This window comes from Ranitomeya variabilis, chromosome 1, assembly GCF_051348905.1.
Source record: "Ranitomeya variabilis isolate aRanVar5 chromosome 1, aRanVar5.hap1, whole genome shotgun sequence".
Lineage (NCBI taxonomy): Eukaryota > Metazoa > Chordata > Amphibia > Anura > Dendrobatidae > Ranitomeya > Ranitomeya variabilis.
The window spans coordinates 95,511,140-95,530,136 of NC_135232.1; the positions used below are offsets into that span (position 1 = coordinate 95,511,140).

An 18,997-nucleotide genomic window follows, 5' to 3' on the forward strand; every position below is an offset into this window, starting at 1 on the left:
TCCACAACATGGCGAACGCCTTCCAGGGTCTCCATCCGTTCTAACACCACAGGGAGGGGAGATACGTAGAATGGCTAGTAGGAACCAGGTAACAAAAATGTGTTTAGTCTCAACGCGTAGCAGGGGCCTGGCTGCATCCGATGTTGTCTAAACTGCCTTGCTAGGAACGTCCATAAAAGAGTTATGACTCATCTTAGGTTTAGGTTCAGCCTAGAGGGCAGGAGGGGAGTGACCAATGGGGATAAAGCCTAGTGTAAGGCCGTGTGGTCTCTCTCTCTCTGTTATGATTGAGGATCACTTCGACAGTGGGGGCCGTGTCGAGTAATGTGCTGTGAAGGACCTAGGAGCCAGCTGGCAGCCCATGCCCCCTGTGGCCCAACACACATATGATCAAACATCAAAACGGTAAATTACATGATTCATCTGCTTATATCTTTTGTCCTACCACCATTGTATTTGCATATCTGACCATTATACACTCACCGGCCACTTTATTAGGTACACCTGTCCAACTTCTTGTTAACACTTAATTTCTAATCAGCCAATCACATGGCGGCAACTCAGTGCATTTAGGCATGTAGACATGGTCAAGACAATCTCCTGCAGTTCAAACCGAGCATCAGTATGGGGAAGAAAGGTGATTTGAGTGCCTTTGAACGTGGCATGGTTGTTGGTGCCAGAAGGGCTGGTCTGAGTATTTCAGAAACTGCTGATCTACTGGGATTTTCACGCACAACCATCTCTAGGGTTTACAGAGAATGGTCCGAAAAAGAAAAAAAATCCAGTGAGCGGCAGTTCTGTGGGCGGAAATGCCTTGTTGATGCCAGAGGTCAGAGGAGAATGGGCAGACTGGTTCGAGCTGATAGAAAGGCAACAGTGACTCAAATCGCCACCCGTTACAACCAAGGTAGGCCTAAGAGCATCTCTGAACGCACAGTGCGTCGAAGTTTGAGGCAGATGGGCTACAGCAGCAGAAGACCACACCGGGTACCACTCTTTTCAGCTAAGAACAGGAAACTGAGGCTACAATTTGTACAAGCTCATCGAAATTGGACAGTAGAAGATTGGAAAAACGTTGCTTGGTCTGATGAGTCTCGATTTCTGCTGTGACATTCGGATGGTAGGGTCAGAATTTGGCGTAAACAACATGAAAGCATGGATCCATCCTGCCTTGTATGGAGCATCTTTGGGATGTGCAGCCGACAAATCTGCGGCAACTGTGTGATGCCATCATGTCACTATGGACCAAAATCTCTGAGGAATGCTTCCAGCACCTTGTTGAATCTATGCCACGAAGAATTGAGGCAGTTCTGAAGGCAAAAGGGGGTCCAACCCGTTACTAGCATGGTGTACCTAATAAAGTGGCCGGTGAGTGTATATGTGTAACTATCATGTATATAGTGTATTGTCTAGTGTGCCCTTAAGATGATTAAATATATATAGCTCTTTTATCTAGATCCACACGTCCATTTCTCGACTTAACTTTCCATGCTACCAGAGCTGGTTTCTGTCCCTGTATAATCTTGTTAATGGACCGGGTTTATATCTAACGAGGAACTGGTGGAAGTCCTACCGGGCTGACCAGGCACTGTTTCACTGGTGCTTGTTGTGAACTCTATTTTTGGGCTCCCTCTAGTGGTCACAAGCGGTACTGTGTAGTGTTGTCTTTCTGCAGGTTGCAGCATCAGCTGGTTAATTATCCTTGGTTGGTTTCCTATTTAGCTCACCTGGATACTCAGTTCCTTGCCTGCTATCAATGTATTCAGTGCTCTTCAGATTCCTTGTGTCTACCTTGCTCCCAGTCTCTCCAAGACAAGCTAAGTTTTTGTTTGATAATTTTTTGATTATCAGCGTTCATTATGTTTTTAGTCCAGCTCGCTAAAATGTGATTTCCTCGCTTGCTGGTTGCTCTAGGAGACTGAGTTTCTCCCCCCACACCGTTAGTTGGTGTGGGGGTTCTTGAAATCTCAGAGTGGATATTTTGTAAGGGTTTTTTACTGACCGCATAGATTCCCTTTTCTATTTTCTGCTATCTAGTATTAGTGGGCCTCATTTGCTGAATCTGCTTTCACCCCTGTGTATGTGCCTTCCTCTTACCTCACCGTTATTATTTGTTGGGGGCTTCTATATCTTTGGGGATTATTTCTCTGGAGGCAAGAGAGGTCTTTCTTTCTCTCTAGGGGTAGTTAGTTCCTCAGGCTGGCTCGAGACGTCTAGGATTTTTAGGCACGTTCACCGGCTACTTCTAGTGTGTTTGGATAGGTTCAGATTTGCGGTCAGTCCAGTTTGCCACCTCCCTAGAGCTTGTCCTATGTTTGTTACTTAGCTGGAGTAATTTGTGATCCTCAACCACTAAGGATCATAACAGTATAGCAGGCCCAAAAAGTGTTTAATGCATCGCAGAAGTGGGATAAAAAGAAGACCTGAGTACATTTTTTTTTTCCTCCCGCTTTTCCTTTGCTGCAGTCTGTTTAGCTTCTTTTATCCCCTTGAACTCTGGGTGGTTTTGAGCTCAGCTGCAGACATGAATGTTCAGACTCTGACTTCTAGTGTGGATCATCTTACTGCACGGGTGCAAAGTATTCAGGATTTTGTTATTCATAGCCCTATGTCTGAACCAAAAATACCCATCCCTGAGTTGTTTTCTGGAGATAGATCTAGGTTTCTAAATTTTAAGAATAATTGTAAGTTATTTCTATCTCTGAGACCTCGTTCCTCTGGTGATTCCGCTCAGCAAGTTAAAATTGTTATCTCCTTGTTGCGTGGCGACCCTCAAGATTGGGCTTTCTCTCTGGCGCCAGAAGATCCTGCATTGCTTAATGTAGATGCATTTTTTCTGGCTCTTGGACTGCTTTATGAGGAGCCTAATCTTGAAAATCAGGCAGAAAAAGCGTTGCTGGCTATCTCTCAAGGTCAGGATGAAGCAGAGGTGTATTGTCAAAAATTTCGGAAATGGTCGGTGCTTACTCAATGGAATGAGTGTGCCCTGGCTGCAAATTTCAGAGAAGGTTTTTCTGAGGCCGTTAAGAATGTTATGGTGGGGTTTCCCACCCCTACAAGTCTGAGTGATTCTATGGCTTTAGCCATTCAGGTTGATCGGCGTTTGCGGGAGCGCAAATCTGCTCATCCTTTGGCGGTATTTTCTGGACAGAGACCTGAGTCTATGCAATGTGACCGAACTCTGACCAGAATTGAGCGACAAAGTCATAGACGTCAAAATGGGTTGTGCTTTTACTGTGGTGATTCTACTCATGTTATCTCAGCATGCTCTAAACGCTTAAAAAAAAAAAATCGCTAAACCTGTCACCATTGGTACTATACAGCCTAAATTTATTTTGTCTGTTACTTTGATTTGTTCTTTGTCGTCCTACCCGGTTATGGCTTTTGTGGATTCAGGTGCTGCCCTGAATCTGATGGATTTGTCGTTTGCCAGGCGCTGTGGTTTTGTACTGGAGCCTTTGGAATTTCCTATTCCTCTGAGGGGAATTGATGCTACGCCATTGGCTGAGAATAAGCCTCAGTATTGGACGCAAATGACCATGTGCATGACTCCCGTACATCAGGAGGTGATTCGCTTTCTTGTTCTGCATAATTTGCATGATGTTGTCGTTTTGGGTCTGCCATGGCTGCAAGCTCATAATCCAGTTTTAGATTGGAAAGCTATGTCTGTGTCAAGTTGGGGTTGTCAGGGAATTCATGGCGATACTCCGTTGGTGTCTATTGCTTCTTCCACTCCTTCTGAGGTCCCTGAGTTTTTGTCTGACTACCAGGATGTATTTGATGAGCCCAGGTCCAGTGCCCTGCCCCCTCATAGGGATTGTGACTGTGCTATAAATTTAATTCCTGGTAGTAAATTCCCTAAGGGACGACTTTTTAATTTGTCTATACCAGAGCATGCCGCGATGCGGAGTTATATAAAGGAGTCTTTGGAGAAGGGACATATTCGCCCATCCTCTTCCCCTCTTGGTGCAGGATTTTTTTTTTGTGGCCAAGAAGTACGGTTCTTTGAGACCTTGTATAGATTATCGTCTTCTGAATAAAATTACAGTCAAATTTCAGTATCCTTTGCCACTATTGTCTGATTTGTTTGCTCGGATTAAGGGTGCCAGTTGGTTCATCAAGATAGATCTCCGTGGTGCGTATAACCTTGTGCGCATTAAGCAGGGAGATGAATGGAAAACAGCATTTAATACGCCCGAAGGCCATTTTGAGTACTTAGTGATGCCTTTTGGACTCTCTAATGCTCCTTCTGTGTTTCAGTCCTTCATGCATGACATCTTCCGAGAATATCTGGATAAATTTATGATTGTTTATCTGGATGACATTTTGGTCTTTTCTGATGATTGGGAGTCCCATGTGAAGCAGGTCAGGATGGTGTTTCAGGTCCTGCGTGCTAATGCTTTATTTGTGAAGGGCTCAAAATGCCTCTTCGGAGTACAGAAGGTCTCCTTTTTGGGTTTTATTTTTTCTCCTTCTACTGTGGAGATGGACCCAGTCAAGGTCCAGGCTATTCATGACTGGACTCAGCCCACGTCTGTTAAGAGTCTTCAGAAGTTCTTGGGTTTTGCTAATTTTTACCGTCGTTTCATCGCTAATTTTTCTAGCGTGGTTAAACCTTTGACGGATTTGACCAAGAAGGGTTCTGATGTGACTAATTGGTCTCCTGCGGCCGTGGAGGCCTTTCAGGAGCTGAAGCACCGGTTTTCTTCAGCTCCAGTCTTATGTCAGCCAGATGTCTCTCTCCCCTTCCAGGTCGAGGTTGATGCTTCTGAGATTGGAGCAGGGGCTGTTTTGTCGCAGAGAAGCTCTGATGGCTCTGTGATGAAGCCATGTGCTTTCTTTTCAAGAAAGTTTTTGGGTGCCAAGCGGAATTATGATGTTGGTAATCAGGAGTTGTTGGCTATGAAGTGGGCATTTGAGGAGTGGCGACATTGGCTCGAAGGAGCTAAACATCCTGTGGTGGTCTTGACGGATCACAAAAATCTGATTTACCTTGAATCTGCCAAGCGCCTGAATCCTAGACAGGCTCGTTGGTCGTTGTTTTTCTCCCGTTTCAACTTCGTGGTCTCATACCTGCCTGGTTCGAAGAACGTGAAAGCTGATGCACTTTCTAGGAGTTTTGTGCCTGATTCTCCGGGAGTTTCTGAGCCGGCTGGTATTCTCAGAGAGGGAGTTATTTTGTCTGCCATTTCCCCAGATTTGCGACGAGTGCTGCAGAAATTTCAGGCGGATAGACCTGACCGTTGTCCACCAGAGAGACTGTTTGTCCCGGATAGATGGACCAGCAGAGTTATTTCCGAGGTTCATTCTTCGGTGTTGGCGGGTCATCCTGGGATTTTTGGTACCAGAGATTTGGTGGCTAGGTCCTTCTGGTGGCCTTCCTTGTCGCGGGATGTGCGTTCCTTTGTGCAGTCTTGTGGGATTTGTGCTCGGGCTAAGCCTTGCTGTTCTCGTGCCAGCGGTTTGCTTTTGCCTTTGCCTGTTCCGAAAAGGCCTTGGACGCACATTTCCATGGATTTTATTTCGGATCTTCCAGTATCTCAGAAAATGTCTGTCATCTGGGTGGTGTGTGATCGTTTTTCCAAGATGGTCCATTTGGTGCCCTTGCCTAAGTTGCCTTCTTCCTCCGATTTGGTTCCTCTATTTTTTCAGAATGTGGTTCGCTTGCACGGCATTCCTGAAAATATTGTGTCTGATAGAGGATCCCAGTTTGTGTCCAGGTTTTGGCGGACTTTTTGTGCTAAGATGGGCATTGATTTGTCTTTTTCGTCGGCCTTCCATCCTCAGACTAATGGCCAAACCGAGCGAACTAATCAGGCGTTGGAAACTTATTTGAGATGTTTTGTTTCTGCTGATCAGGATGATTGGGTGACTTTTTTGCCTTTGGCCGAGTTTGCCCTTAATAATCGGGCTAGTTCTGCTACTTTGGTTTCGCCTTTTTTCTGCAATTCTGGTTTCCATCCTCGTTTTTCCTCGGGTCAGGTTGAGCCTTCTGACTGTCCTGGGGTGGATTCTGTGGATAGGTTGCAGCAGATTTGGAACCATGTGGTGGACAATTTGAGGTTGTCACAGGAGAAGGCTCAGCGCTTTGCCAACCGCCGCCGCGGTGTGGGTCCCCGACCTCGTGTTGGGGATTTGGTGTGGCTGTCTTCTCGGTATGTTCCTATGAAGGTCTCCTCTCCTAAATTCAAGCCTCGCTTCATCGGTCCTTATAAGATCTTGGAAATCCTTAACCCGGTGTCTTTTCGTTTGGATCTCCCAGCATCGTTTGCCATTCATAATGTGTTCCATAGGTCTTTGTTGCGGAGGTATGTGGTACCTGTGGTTCCTTCTGTTGAGCCTCCTGCTCCGGTGCTGGTCGAGGGCGAATTGGAGTACGTGGTGGAGAAGATTTTGGATTCTCGTATCTCTAGACAGAGGCTTCAGTATTTGGTTAAGTGGAAGGGCTATGGTCAGGAGGATAATTCCTGGGTTGTCGCCTCTGATGTTCATGCGGCCGATTTGGTTCGTGCCTTCCACGCGGCTCATCCTGATCGCCCTGGGGGTCTTGATGAGGGTTCAGTGACCCCTCCTCAAGGGGGGGGTACTGTTGTGAACTCTATTTTTGGGCTCCCTCTAGTTGTCACAAGCGGTACTGTGTAGTGTTGTCTTTCTGCAGGTTGCAGCATCAGCTGGTTCGTTATCCTTGGTTGGTTTCCTATTTAGCTCACCTGGATACTCAGTTCCTTGCCTGCTATCAATGTATTCAGTGCTCTTCAGATTCCTTGTGTCTACCTTGCTCCCAGTCTCTCCAAGACAAGCTAAGTTTTTGTTTGATAATTTTTTGATTATCAGCGTTCATTATGTTTTTAGTCCAGCTCGCTAAAATGTGATTTCCTCGCTTGCTGGTTGCTCTAGGAGACTGAGTTTCTCCCCCCACACCGTTAGTTGGTGTGGGGGTTCTTGAAATCTCAGAGTGGATATTTTGTAAGGGTTTTTTACTGACCGCATAGATTCCCTTTTCTATTTTCTGCTATCTAGTATTAGTGGGCCTCATTTGCTGAATCTGCTTTCACCCCTGTGTATGTGCCTTCCTCTTACCTCACCGTTATTATTTGTTGGGGGCTTCTATATCTTTGGGGATTATTTCTCTGGAGGCAAGAGAGGTCTTTCTTTCTCTCTAGGGGTAGTTAGTTCCTCAGGCTGGCTCGAGACGTCTAGGATTTTTAGGCACGTTCACCGGCTACTTCTAGTGTGTTTGGATAGGTTCAGATTTGCGGTCAGTCCAGTTTGCCACCTCCCTAGAGCTTGTCCTATGTTTGTTACTTAGCTGGAGTAATTTGTGATCCTCAACCACTAAGGATCATAACAGGTGCTATTGAAAGGGGCCTCTCAGCCTGTCATGGTTATGAGCAAGTGTGGTGTCACGTCAGTGACTGCGTGGGCCACATCCTATCACTCCTCATGCCTCTTTGGGTCTGTGGGGACAGACGGTGTCTGTGTCAAACCAAGCTGACCTTATGAGTCCCCAGGGGGTGTGGAACGTCACGTTGGTGAAAGTGGGGAGACCGCATTACGTGATCCATCTGACGCAGTAGTGACGTCGGGTGGGTTGTTGAGGTGCGAGTTCATCAAACCACCCATGAGGAAAAGGGATGCTAAACTTTCCTGACTGCAGTCATGCTGCGTTACAAATGTGAACCTCAATGAAGCACTGAAACAAAAGTGAGGCATGGTCAACCCATGGCAGACCATTCTCTTCATGATTATGTAAGCAAAGTGTGTCTCCCAACATATTATGGGTAGCACGGTGGCTCAGTGGTTAGCACTGTTTCCTACCAAGGACAACACCTGCAAGGAGTTTGTATGTTCTCCCTGTGTTTTTGTGGGTTTCTTCGGAGTACTCTGGATTTGTCCCACACTCCAAAGACATACTGATAGGGAATCAAGATTAAGAGCCCCAGTGGAGACAGTGCTGTGGGATATGATGGGCTATACAAGCAACGCATATTAAATAAATATTAGAACCATAAAAAGCTGTCCGGGTCATAGATAAAATAAAGATGTATACACAAATATTTAGCTAAAGATTCATAAGTTTTGGGGACACTGAACCAAAAATCGTAGAGAACATGATAAGTCGGTTGAAAAAGAAGAGTAACTGTCCACTATAGAGAAAACCAGAACCTGTTGTCTGCATTTCCCCAAGCATGCATGAGAAAATATTATTACAAATATAGACTGCACAGATTATATCTGATTCGGTGGAGATTTCGCTTCTAGTGGTTAACAGTCCAAACACTCATCATTTCAAATACAGAAACACACTCTGACATCTTAAGGTTTACCTCATGGAGGAGACTAAAACCTCAGGCTTTCTGGACTTGATGAAGATTAACTCAACAATCAAACATGCTAACCTTTAAAAGTATTTAAACTAAACATAGCATACAGATTTCAAACAACACATTATGAAACATTATAAGATTAGAAGCTTCAACTCAAGTAAAATATATAAAGTGGAAATGTTATTCAATGTGTGCCAGTAGTTACGAGATGGAGAATTCCATTTCCTTTTGGTCTGCTAGACCTGGTCCACCATGTACTACATCGATGAATATTTATTTAAATAGCCATAATGTAATACTACATTACCCCTGAATGAGTTGCAAATAGCCCTGGTATAACAAGTCGTCACTAGGGGTCGGATCGTAGACTGGCTTCATTACATTCTCTATAAGAAAACCCCCTTGCTCAGTTGAATTCTGCATTACTTAAAGAGATTGTCCAATACTTTTTCATTGATGACCTATTCCTAGGATAGGTCATCAATATCATCATCAGGTCAGGGTTCGAAACCCGGCGATCAGCTGTTCTCTGAGTTGGTGGTCGCCGGCAGGAACTACTCGATTACAAAGCTGCTCCGTCTTCTGATAGTGGCCCATCAGGGTACTAAATGTCCGCCTCCTATTTAAATCAATAGTAGCTGAAAGTGCAGTACTCTGCCACGACCACTATCAGAAGAGGAAGCAGCTCCGCAATCGAGCATTTCTGCCGCCGACACCGAAAATAGCTGATTTGTGGGGGTGCCCAATGTCAGACCCTGATCAGACATTGAAAGCCTATCCCAAGGATAGGTCATCAATGAAAAACGAGTGCAAAACCTCGTTAAGTGTTGTTTCCAAGGGAGAATTAGATGCCTTTATCAGGTACCAAGTTGTGGCACAAGGAGCCTGTGGTTTGCCAGTTTGGTTCCTCAAGCATGAGTCCAAATAGATCTTGCCTTTAGTGTCACATAGGGGAAGATAGTTGCCAACCCCACTACATACTTTAATGTTGGGAGGTAGGCACATTAATTATTTATGACAAAAGACAAGCAGTCACCATAATAAATATCATGTCAATAAAACCCTTAATATGATAAATAACATCTGCCAGTGCAGCGCCCCAGAGACCTGGTCGTTGCAGTAACATCGCTCCGCCGCTAAGGGGAGTGATGGTACGTCTGATGGCACTGAAGGAGTTCACCTGACCAGGTATCACAGACACCAATACACTTCATAGTCTGGCCTCCAGGGGGAGCAAAGGGCACTATGCATTAGGCTACTCCTCACAATCTGGTAAAACTGGGGGTTAGATAGAAAGTGAGACAGAAAGCTGACTGGGTTGGAACCAGGCAACATCCTGTGGCAGAGGGTGTTGCAGGGGAAGATTCAGGGGAGTCCCTGTCAGGGGTGGGATCCTGACAGAGGCCTAGCGAACAGAAAGAACGTTACGGGACCGCGCCTGCACTTCATCGCGGCGGTACCCCAAGAAAGGACAAGAAGCGAGGTTTATTGTGAAGAGTGAGAAACGAGATCAAAGCAACAAGGAGAAAACACCAGTAGGAGTCGTGCTGTAAGACGAGGCAACATCCTACTGAGGCGTGTAGCCGGTGGCCGGAAACGCCGAGGAAGTACTGGCTCCAAGCCTGACTTCAAACCAACAGCAGGACAGTCAGTTATAGGCGGGCTGTCTCACCTAAATCACCTAAGCAGACATAGGGGGCAACAGTGGGAGAGGGGCGACTCTAGGGTCCCGGAAGAACTCCAGGCCTACCCGTCATACGGGTGCATCCTAGCCATATCATCTGGGGGACGGAGAAGAACATCAGAATCAGTTGTGAGGGAACATCAGAACAGACACAACAGTTGTGAGGACTATCCCGTGGTGCTCAGCAGGGAAGGACTACAACACACAAGCGCTAGAAGGAAGGCACAGATTTCCACCTGCAAAGGGAACTCTGGAGGTGCCATCGGACCGGCCGGTCTCAGCCAGCCCTGTTAACCGTACTCTGGATTGAGGATCCTGAAGCCTTCAGTAAAGAGGTAAAGAGACTGCAACCCTGTGTCCTCGTTATTCCTCGCACCCTGCACCACACATCATCACTCTCAACTTTTACTGGACGCCCCTTAGCAGGGTCACGGACCGGGTCTAGCCACCGCGACAATCCCAGAACCGAGACAGAGAGGCCCGGTACTGGGTACCCCACGGCCCTGCGACGGTGGGGGGTGCTCCACCAGTATATTAGCTGACAAAATAAATATGATCTATCAACATACCACAATAGATTCAATCTGCCAACAACAACTGCTACCCTGTGATGCCTGTAAGGCAAACTAAACACAACATTACAGAATCATCTGCTATCACTTAGATTATTTTTTGACAAATTTATACCTCAACCTGTAAGCAAAATTCTAGGACTGAAAAATAAAGATGTAAAGGCACAGATGATTGGCCTCGGGGAGACCAAAACATCCAACACCACGGAGACACCATCACGTGTTTCTCAACGCAGTGATCCAGAACACTGCCCCCATCCCTTATGGGAAACATGCAAATGCATGTAGGATAACTGCGGAGACACCATCACGTGTTTCTCAATGAGAAACATGTGATGGTGTCTCCGCAGTTATCCTACATGAAAAAGAAAGATGGGATAACCAAAGATCCACTTTTAATCGTAAACATTTAATATTGATTATTAGATATTCTGGATTATGAGACGTTCTATAATAAAAACATGAAGAAATTATGTAAATAAATTGTTCTCATGTATAAGGTTGTTTGTTCATATGGCTTGTCCTTTTGTAAAGAAATGCTTTACAAAATGAGAGGAAATAAAATAGGATGTATTGGCCCTTGATGGTAACTTTGCAGGGGCAGAAATACCATTGTGCAGTCGCACTGGGGCCCAAGAGGTATTTGTGCACAAGGGACATAATGCACTTATAGGGTAACCTCCAGTCCTAGGTGGTACTTTCAAGATATTTTATTTAATTCTAGAAGAGAGTTCATTTACACTTTTCTCCCACAGTCATTGTCTGTAAGGCCTCCTTCACACATCCTGGTGATGCCTGTACAGTAATGACCAGTACTGGCGAGATCCGTGGTCCGTGTCCGTGTGCCATCTGTATGTACGTTTGTGACATCCGTGTATTCGTCTGCTGTCAGTGGTCCATGTGTCCATGTTTCATATCCAAATGCTATTTGTGTGCTGTCCGCGTGACAAGTACCAGCACCTGGGAACAAGCGGTACAGTTTGTGCTGATCCCATGTGCCGGCAGCCATTCTTACCGGTGGTGAACTCTATGACGTCACTGCTAGTCAATGTAGCTGCGCTCGCAGCATCTCCTTCTTCCATGATTTTCAGCCTGGGCAGTTGCATCATGACACGTCCCGGTTGTAAACCTGATATGAATTGCGGCGTGGGACAGTATTGCTCATCATTACTTTGGACAGGTGAAGCATATGGTTTTCTATTTTGTTTTACAGGAGACAAGGGCTTTAATGGAATGGGCGTAAGGTGAGTTTTGGTGTTTATTATTCGCTTTTATTTTTTTACAGGGGACAAGGGCTTCAATGGAATGGGTGTAAGGTGAGTATAACTTTGTTCTTTTATTTTTCAATAAATTTGTAAAACAGGATGTGGATTACTATTTCAAATAAAGGACTTTATTCTGGCTTTGTTTTTCTTGCAATATGACTATGCTGTTAGTAGTTGAGAGGCATCTTATACAATACAAAGGTGACATCAACCCCACAAACAGGGCCGCCATCAGGGCATTACTGCCTTTGCTGGAGTATGGGGCCCGGTAAATAATTACTGCAGTGTTTTTAATCATAATGTTTCTGTCTTTGGTTTTTCTGTTCAGTGGCCAAGTGTGAAAGTGCGCTTACACGCTGCATGCACATGAGTTTATATCCCCGTTCATACCTTTGGCTTTTCTCTGTTTGCATCATGTGCATATAAAGGTGTGGCCTGCCTTTATATTGATGTGGTCTCCCATGTCTGTGAGTCCACTAGTTGGGCTCAGTCCGTCTCAGCCCTTACCCACATGCATGTCACTTGACAAACGGTAAGGTTTTTAATATTATAGTTAGGACTGTCCGAATTACAGTCACCTTGAAGAAGTGGGATGACTTTCACTTTTTTTAAATCTAAAAACATGTTAACTAAGTACCGTATATTATTTTCATGCAATTTGCTATTTATTTATTTACTGCAGGGTATTTAATCATTATGTTTCTGTCTTTGTGTTTTTCTGTTCAGTGGCCAAGAGTGAACGTGCGTTTACATGCTGCATGCACACCAGTTTATATCCCAGTTCATAACTTTGGGTTTTTACTATATACAGAGATCCTGTGTATTATGTCACTGGTGATCACTGCATTACCTGTACACTATACACTATATACAGAGATCCTGTGTATTATGTCACTGGTGATCACTGTATTACCTATTCACTATACACTATATACAGAGCTCCTGTGCATAATGTCACTGGTTATCCCTGTATTACCTGTTCACTGACTCTATACACAGAGCTCCTGTGCATAATGTCACCGGTGATCACTGTATTAAGTGTACACTGACACTATATACAGAGTTCCTGTATATAATGTCACTGAGGATCACTGTATTACCTGTACATTGACACTATATACAGAGCTCCTGTGTATAATGTCACCGGTGATCACTGTAGTACCTGTACACTATACACTATATACAAAGCTCCCGTGTACATGGTATTATTGTTCATTTAAAAAAATGTATGTGACACATTCCCTTAAAAAAGCATAAATAAAAGTATACCTAAAAAGAGTACAGGATATTTTAACAAATGTTTAATAGGCTAGAGTAGAGTAGAGCCCAGCCAAGTCTACCTTGTTGTGGTAACGGCTTAAATCTTTTGGCCAAAACAAAAGCTGCTGGCTATGTATGTATTCTGATGTTAGATGGGAACTGTTAATGTGTGAGTGAAAAGGATGTGGTGCAGAAGTGAAGTTTTCCAAGATTGGGCGGTGGGACTGTGGAATGTTGGAGACGGAGCTAGGGTGGAGCCTGGGCGAAGTCTCAAGGGGGCCTGAAAATTTTGCCTATATGGGGCCCTGAAATTCCTGGTGGCAGCCCTGCCCACAAATATTACTCCACTTGTCACTGCCACAGAGAAAGTGGAAAGAGCGAGGCTGTGTGCCAGATGTGGCGCATCTAATTTCTGCAGCAGGCAAAAGTTGATGTTGGTTGCCTGGAAGGGGGACAGTATCTCTGACCCCTTCCCAGGCTATTAATATCAACCCATAGCTGTCTGTTTAGTCTTTGCTGGTTTGTGTTTATATTCGCCACTTTTTTTCTGGGGTCCCCCATAAATTCACCAAGAAAGGCTAAGCAAACAGCTGTGAGCTGTTATTAATAGCCTGGGAACCTTATGGGTTATTGTAACTTGTCCTAGGTTATTAAAATCAGCCCCCAGCCATGGGCTTTACCTCTGCTGGTTATGAAAATTGTGCTGGAGCCCATGTCATTTTTTTTATTTAATTCTTTATTTAAAACAGGAGTTACCCCGGTGCTGCTGAATACAACTTCAATCATTGTCTCCTGATCTCAGTGCGAGCAGGAGACAATGATAAGAGCTGCCTGTGTACTGCTTGTTCCCAGGCACAGGTATGTGTTACGCTGATGACACACAAAAGTGTGCGGCACGCATATTGTCTGTGCTTCGCAAAAAACCCGGACATATCTGCAAGTTTTTCACATGGACTCATGGTACATGTTAAAAACCTGACATGTGTGCACCACCATTTTATACAGTGGGTGTGGGTATGTCCATATTTGCGGTCCTTAAAAAACGGACTGGGTGTGGACACAAAAACCGGACATGTGAAGGAAGACACGCTTCTCTTTAAGTGTTCCCCAGTACATTGGTCAAGATCAGGAATTCAGTTTTCTTTTACAAAGACATTGGAGACTGTGAAAAATTCTTATTAAATTCAATCAGATTTAAATGAATCAGTCTATAATGTAATGCAGAAAAGCTCTTTATGAGATTGCAGCTGAAGGATGTGCCTGTCAGCCCAGGAGTCATCTAATCCAAGTGGAAATCAGTATATGTCTGACTGCAGGATGTGAATGTAGTGCAAACGAGGATAAAAGATAATCAATATATGGCCTACTAAGCAAAATGTGCTAATTCCAGCACAAGAGAATGGGGCAATACTGCAGCGCAGTGCCCAGCTGGTAACAAGTCGCTCCCCTCGGCATGCACCAACATTGAGATAGAATATGTGAGTTAAATTTACAAACACAGTTTTTAAAACTTTTGTGACTTTTGACATTTTTACACCAGTCACAGCCAACACTGCCTACTTTTTGAATAATGTGTGGAGCTCAAAAAGGGACGGGGAGTGACTAAGCCTGCGACAAATTCATCACAATGTACTTTTTGTGCCACAACATTCAAATGAAATGTCCACCAGTTCCTGCCTGGAGTGTGGGAGGCACAGAACAGATGAAACATGCGCCAAATTTATTAAAGAGATGAACACCTCTTAATGATTTGGCGCATCTTACTACAACGCTTCCTTCACTAGGACTGGTGAACAATATGAATCGGGGCCTATTGTATACACATATGTGGTATATTACCTTCATGTGTGCTTGTGAGAATGCTTCCTCCAAGGTGACAGGTGCTGCAAGCTGAACATCTTCAGAGCTGATCTTGAAGACGGTCTCCAAACATTGTATGGCCACTGAACAAGAAAGATGGGATGTAAGAACAGGTGTGCTTTATTCAATACTTATTCATTTAAAATGTTCCTTGTTTATATACCAGAATTGTACTGAAGACCCAGCGTATAACATCATGTGCTCCGAATCTATGACCTTTCTCCTAGACTGGATCATATACACAGTGGTGGACTGGCCCACCAGTAACATTGACTCTTGGGGCCGCTGTTCAGTTTCAAGCAAATATTAGATTACCTTCATTCACAAATGTTCTCTATAACAATAAACTGGGGAGTTTGTCAAACAATTAATAAGATGCTCCTCGTCTTTACACGTGTATAGTGTCAACTAACACTCATATATAGAGTGTATGCGGGCCTACCCGAGGATTTATCAGTTACCCTGTGGGCCAGTCCGAGCCTGCATGTGCATATGTGTGGGCTTACAACACCTAGTCATGGAAGTGGGTGATTAAAGGGGTCATACAGTTTACAATCTCTGTACATAGAGATCAATACTCAGGCTCAGCCGCAGACGTAAGGATAGGTGGAGTAATTATTTAAATATATTTTATTACTTATTTTCTGCTAAACTCACATTACCTGCACTACAGGCAGAGGTACTATACAAGGAACCTACCTGGCTATTATAAGGCCTATGGATAAGGGGTCCTTGTCCTGTTTACATTCAAGTGGGTGGGGATTTCACCCAAGGATCATGCAGGGAAAGCAAACACCAGGTCCTGGATGGCAATTCTGAGCGCTATAATGGGGACATCCATTTGGATCATTGCTATGAATCCATCTCTGTATGCCGTTGCCCATGTTAATATTGCTCGTAGTAGACGAGTTTTCCTGTTACATGACATTATTATATAGTATTTGGGTTGAGGATCACACCAAATATTATATAATCAAATAAGGGATAACTTATTGATCACTATGGGTCTGACAACTGGGATCACAATGATTTCCAAAACGCGGTTCTGAAGAGTTCATCAGAATCGAAGCAGGTGTCAAATGTGCACATCTGCTCCTTTCATTGTCTACAGGAACGGTGGAGATAGGTGATCGATGTACTCGGATCTCATTCATGTCCTGTTCATAAGGAATGCTAGACTTCCAATCCATTTAGATGGAGATCTACAGACCCTGTTTTTGGGATCTCTGGGACCACATCAGCCAAAACTACAAGGATCAGTTAGTTTATCCTAATCCTATGTATTGGAGTTAATATCTGAAACAGACGATTGACCTGGGATGCGGGTATTCTTCTATTTTTTTGGATTATGTCACACGTGGGTGCAGTGGATACAGCAAGGTTTATGATGCAATAAATCAGACATATTATTGCTCCGTAGGGCTGGGGCTCCCAGGATGACCCCATGGAGCGCACCTTCCCATGGCCACATGTAATGTCTTACTACACAGCAGTGGAGTTGTAAACATACAGTAGTGCTGATTAATGGATGAACCTTTCAGGAAATCCATTAACATAAAGCACTTTCATAGCCCTTTAGCTTTATGACTTTTTGCATGCCTCGAATATTGACCATGTTAATTATTTACCTTCCAAACTCTCTTGCTCATCTGACGTGTAAACTTCCCGCTGACTCTGCTCCCTTAAGAACTGGATGACAGCGTACACCAGATGCTTGATGGATGACATATTTGTTCAGCTGACCAACAACACCTAAATCACTAGAACAAGCACAGGATTTAGTAGCAGAACCAAGGAAATATAAAAAGGGGCACCAGTGTATTGTAAATCAATCGCTCTCTGAAAGTGATATATAGGGAAATTGGGATCTGGGATTTATCTATGGAAATCACAAGTTCACACTTGTTACATAGATCTTGTTTCCGACTTTTCACAGACTCTACCCTAATTGTAGAGCTCTAATGCAGTGTGCACAGAATCTGATGAGTCTTTAGGCTCTGCACACTGCAAACTAGTAAAGACCCCTATACACATCAGAGAAAAGAGGGATAAGGCACCTGGCTCGGGAAGAACCTAATATTCATTCAATAGTCCTTCCCCTACTAGATGAAAAGGTAATAACATATAATTTCACAGCAGGCTAAAAAATGTTTAGATATTTTACATCAGCATCTTTGATTGGACCACCCCCTTATCACTGGCAGATACAGACAGAAGAGGGCCCCTGTGCGATAACAATATATGGGCCCTTTTGTGGTCCAATAGCTCTTCATAGTGCACAATTCTAATTGATTTAGAGGTGAAATTGGGCCCCCTTAGTTCTTGGGCCCCTGTCTGGCTGCACCAATGAAATGTCCAACGCTGCCCTCATCTAGGCCAGATTTCTCTTTCTGTTCCACCATATGTTATGCATGTATGGCCATCTCGGCTGTATGGTCTTGGAAGACCCCTTTTACATGCAATTCTGGGTGGCCATCTCAATGAGGTTTCACTGTATACATGCAAGGTGGACTCTGGGTAGTCTCTTTCCAGTTACGATGTAAGTATTATGTTGGACATGTTCTATGAGTTTGCATTTTTCTTTTCCACTGTATGTGTGTATATGCCACTGTATTTTATTGCCAGGCTACAGCACTGCCAGAGGAAAATGATAACCTGTGAGGTTTGTGTGCTGTCACGCTATTATTGCAGCAGTTTAGGAGTTATTTAAGTCTATATGATTTCCAAACCACCAAGACAGGCCAAGCACAGAGTGTGAGTTTTGCAGCAGAAGGCAGGGTGCTAGTCTCAATTGCAGAGGGCCTATGCCAGTTGCAGGGGGCCAGTGTCAGTTGCAGAGGGCCAGTGTCAGTTGCAAGCGGGCAGTGTCAGTTGCAGGGGACCAGTGTCAGCTACAGGGGGCCAGTGTCAGTTGCAGAAGACCAGTGTCAAATGCAGAGGGCCTGTTTAATTTGCAGTAGAAGGCATGTGTTCGTTGCAGGGGGACAGTGTTATGGACCTGGTGGTTAGGTGCACCAGGAATGACCTGATAGTTAAACACGGAATCGGGACGAGCTCTGGGGAAATGGGAACTCTGCTGACCGCAAACCCTACTCCTATCAACACAAGTAGAAATAGCCGTGGAGCGTGCCTGACTCTGCCTAGACGCCTCTTCACAGCCTAAGAGCTAACTACCCCTAAAGAAAGGAAACAAAGCCTCACTTACCTCAGAGAAATTTCCCCAAAGGTAAAAGCAGCCCCCCACAAGTATTGACTGTGAGTTAAGAGGAAATCACAAACACAGGATGAAATAGGCTTTAGCAAAGAGAGGCCAGTCTAACTAAACAGATTGAGGATAGAAAAGGGATCTTTGCGGTCAACACAACAAACTACAAAAACCACGCAGAGTGTGCAAAAAATACCCCCGCACCGACTCACGGTGCGGTGGTGCCACTCTGCACCCCAAGAGCTTCCAGCTAGCCAGGCAGGTTCATGATAGCAAGCTGGACTAGAACTTAGCAAGAAAAACCATAAGTAACAAATGAACAAGCCAGAACTTAGCTTTTGCTGGAGTAGACAGGTACTCAGAAAGATCCAAGAGAGATCTGAACCAGTACTAGAACATTGACAGCTGGCATGGAGTAACGATCTGAGTGGAGTTAAATAGAGAATCCTAGCCTAGCCCTAAACGAGGGCAGCTGGGGAAGGAATCTCAGAACCAGCAGCTCCCCTCACAGCCACCAGAGGGGGTCCAAGGACAGAACTCACCGAAGTACCATTCATGACCACAGGAGGGAGTTCGAGAACGGAATTCACAACAGGACAGTGTCAGTTGCAGAAGGCCTGTGTCAGTTGCAGAAGGCTTATGTCAATTGCAGAGGGCTTGTGTCAGTTGCAGAGGGCTTGTGTCAGTTGAAGGGGGATTGTATCACTTGCAGAGGAGGCCAGTGTCAGTTGCAGGAGAAGGCCTGTGTCAATTGCAGGAGGGGGCCAATGTCAGGTGCAGAGGACCTGGGTCAGTTGCAGAGGACCCGTATCAGTTGCAGGGGG

General features: G+C 44.7%; 1 protein-coding gene across 1 annotated transcript in view; it reads right to left on the reverse strand.

Moving 5' to 3' along the window:
• The window catches only part of SGTB (small glutamine rich tetratricopeptide repeat co-chaperone beta), a 59,583-nt gene that overhangs the window by 33,422 nt on the left and 7,164 nt on the right, over positions 1-18,997 (reverse strand). The window contains exons 2-3 of the mRNA XM_077286291.1: positions 16,597-16,728; positions 14,948-15,051 (exon numbers count right to left, since the gene is read on the reverse strand). Coding sequence (XP_077142406.1) covers positions 14,948-15,051; positions 16,597-16,696 — 204 coding nt within the window. The 5' untranslated portion in view covers positions 16,697-16,728. The remainder of the gene's footprint in view (positions 1-14,947; positions 15,052-16,596; positions 16,729-18,997) is intronic.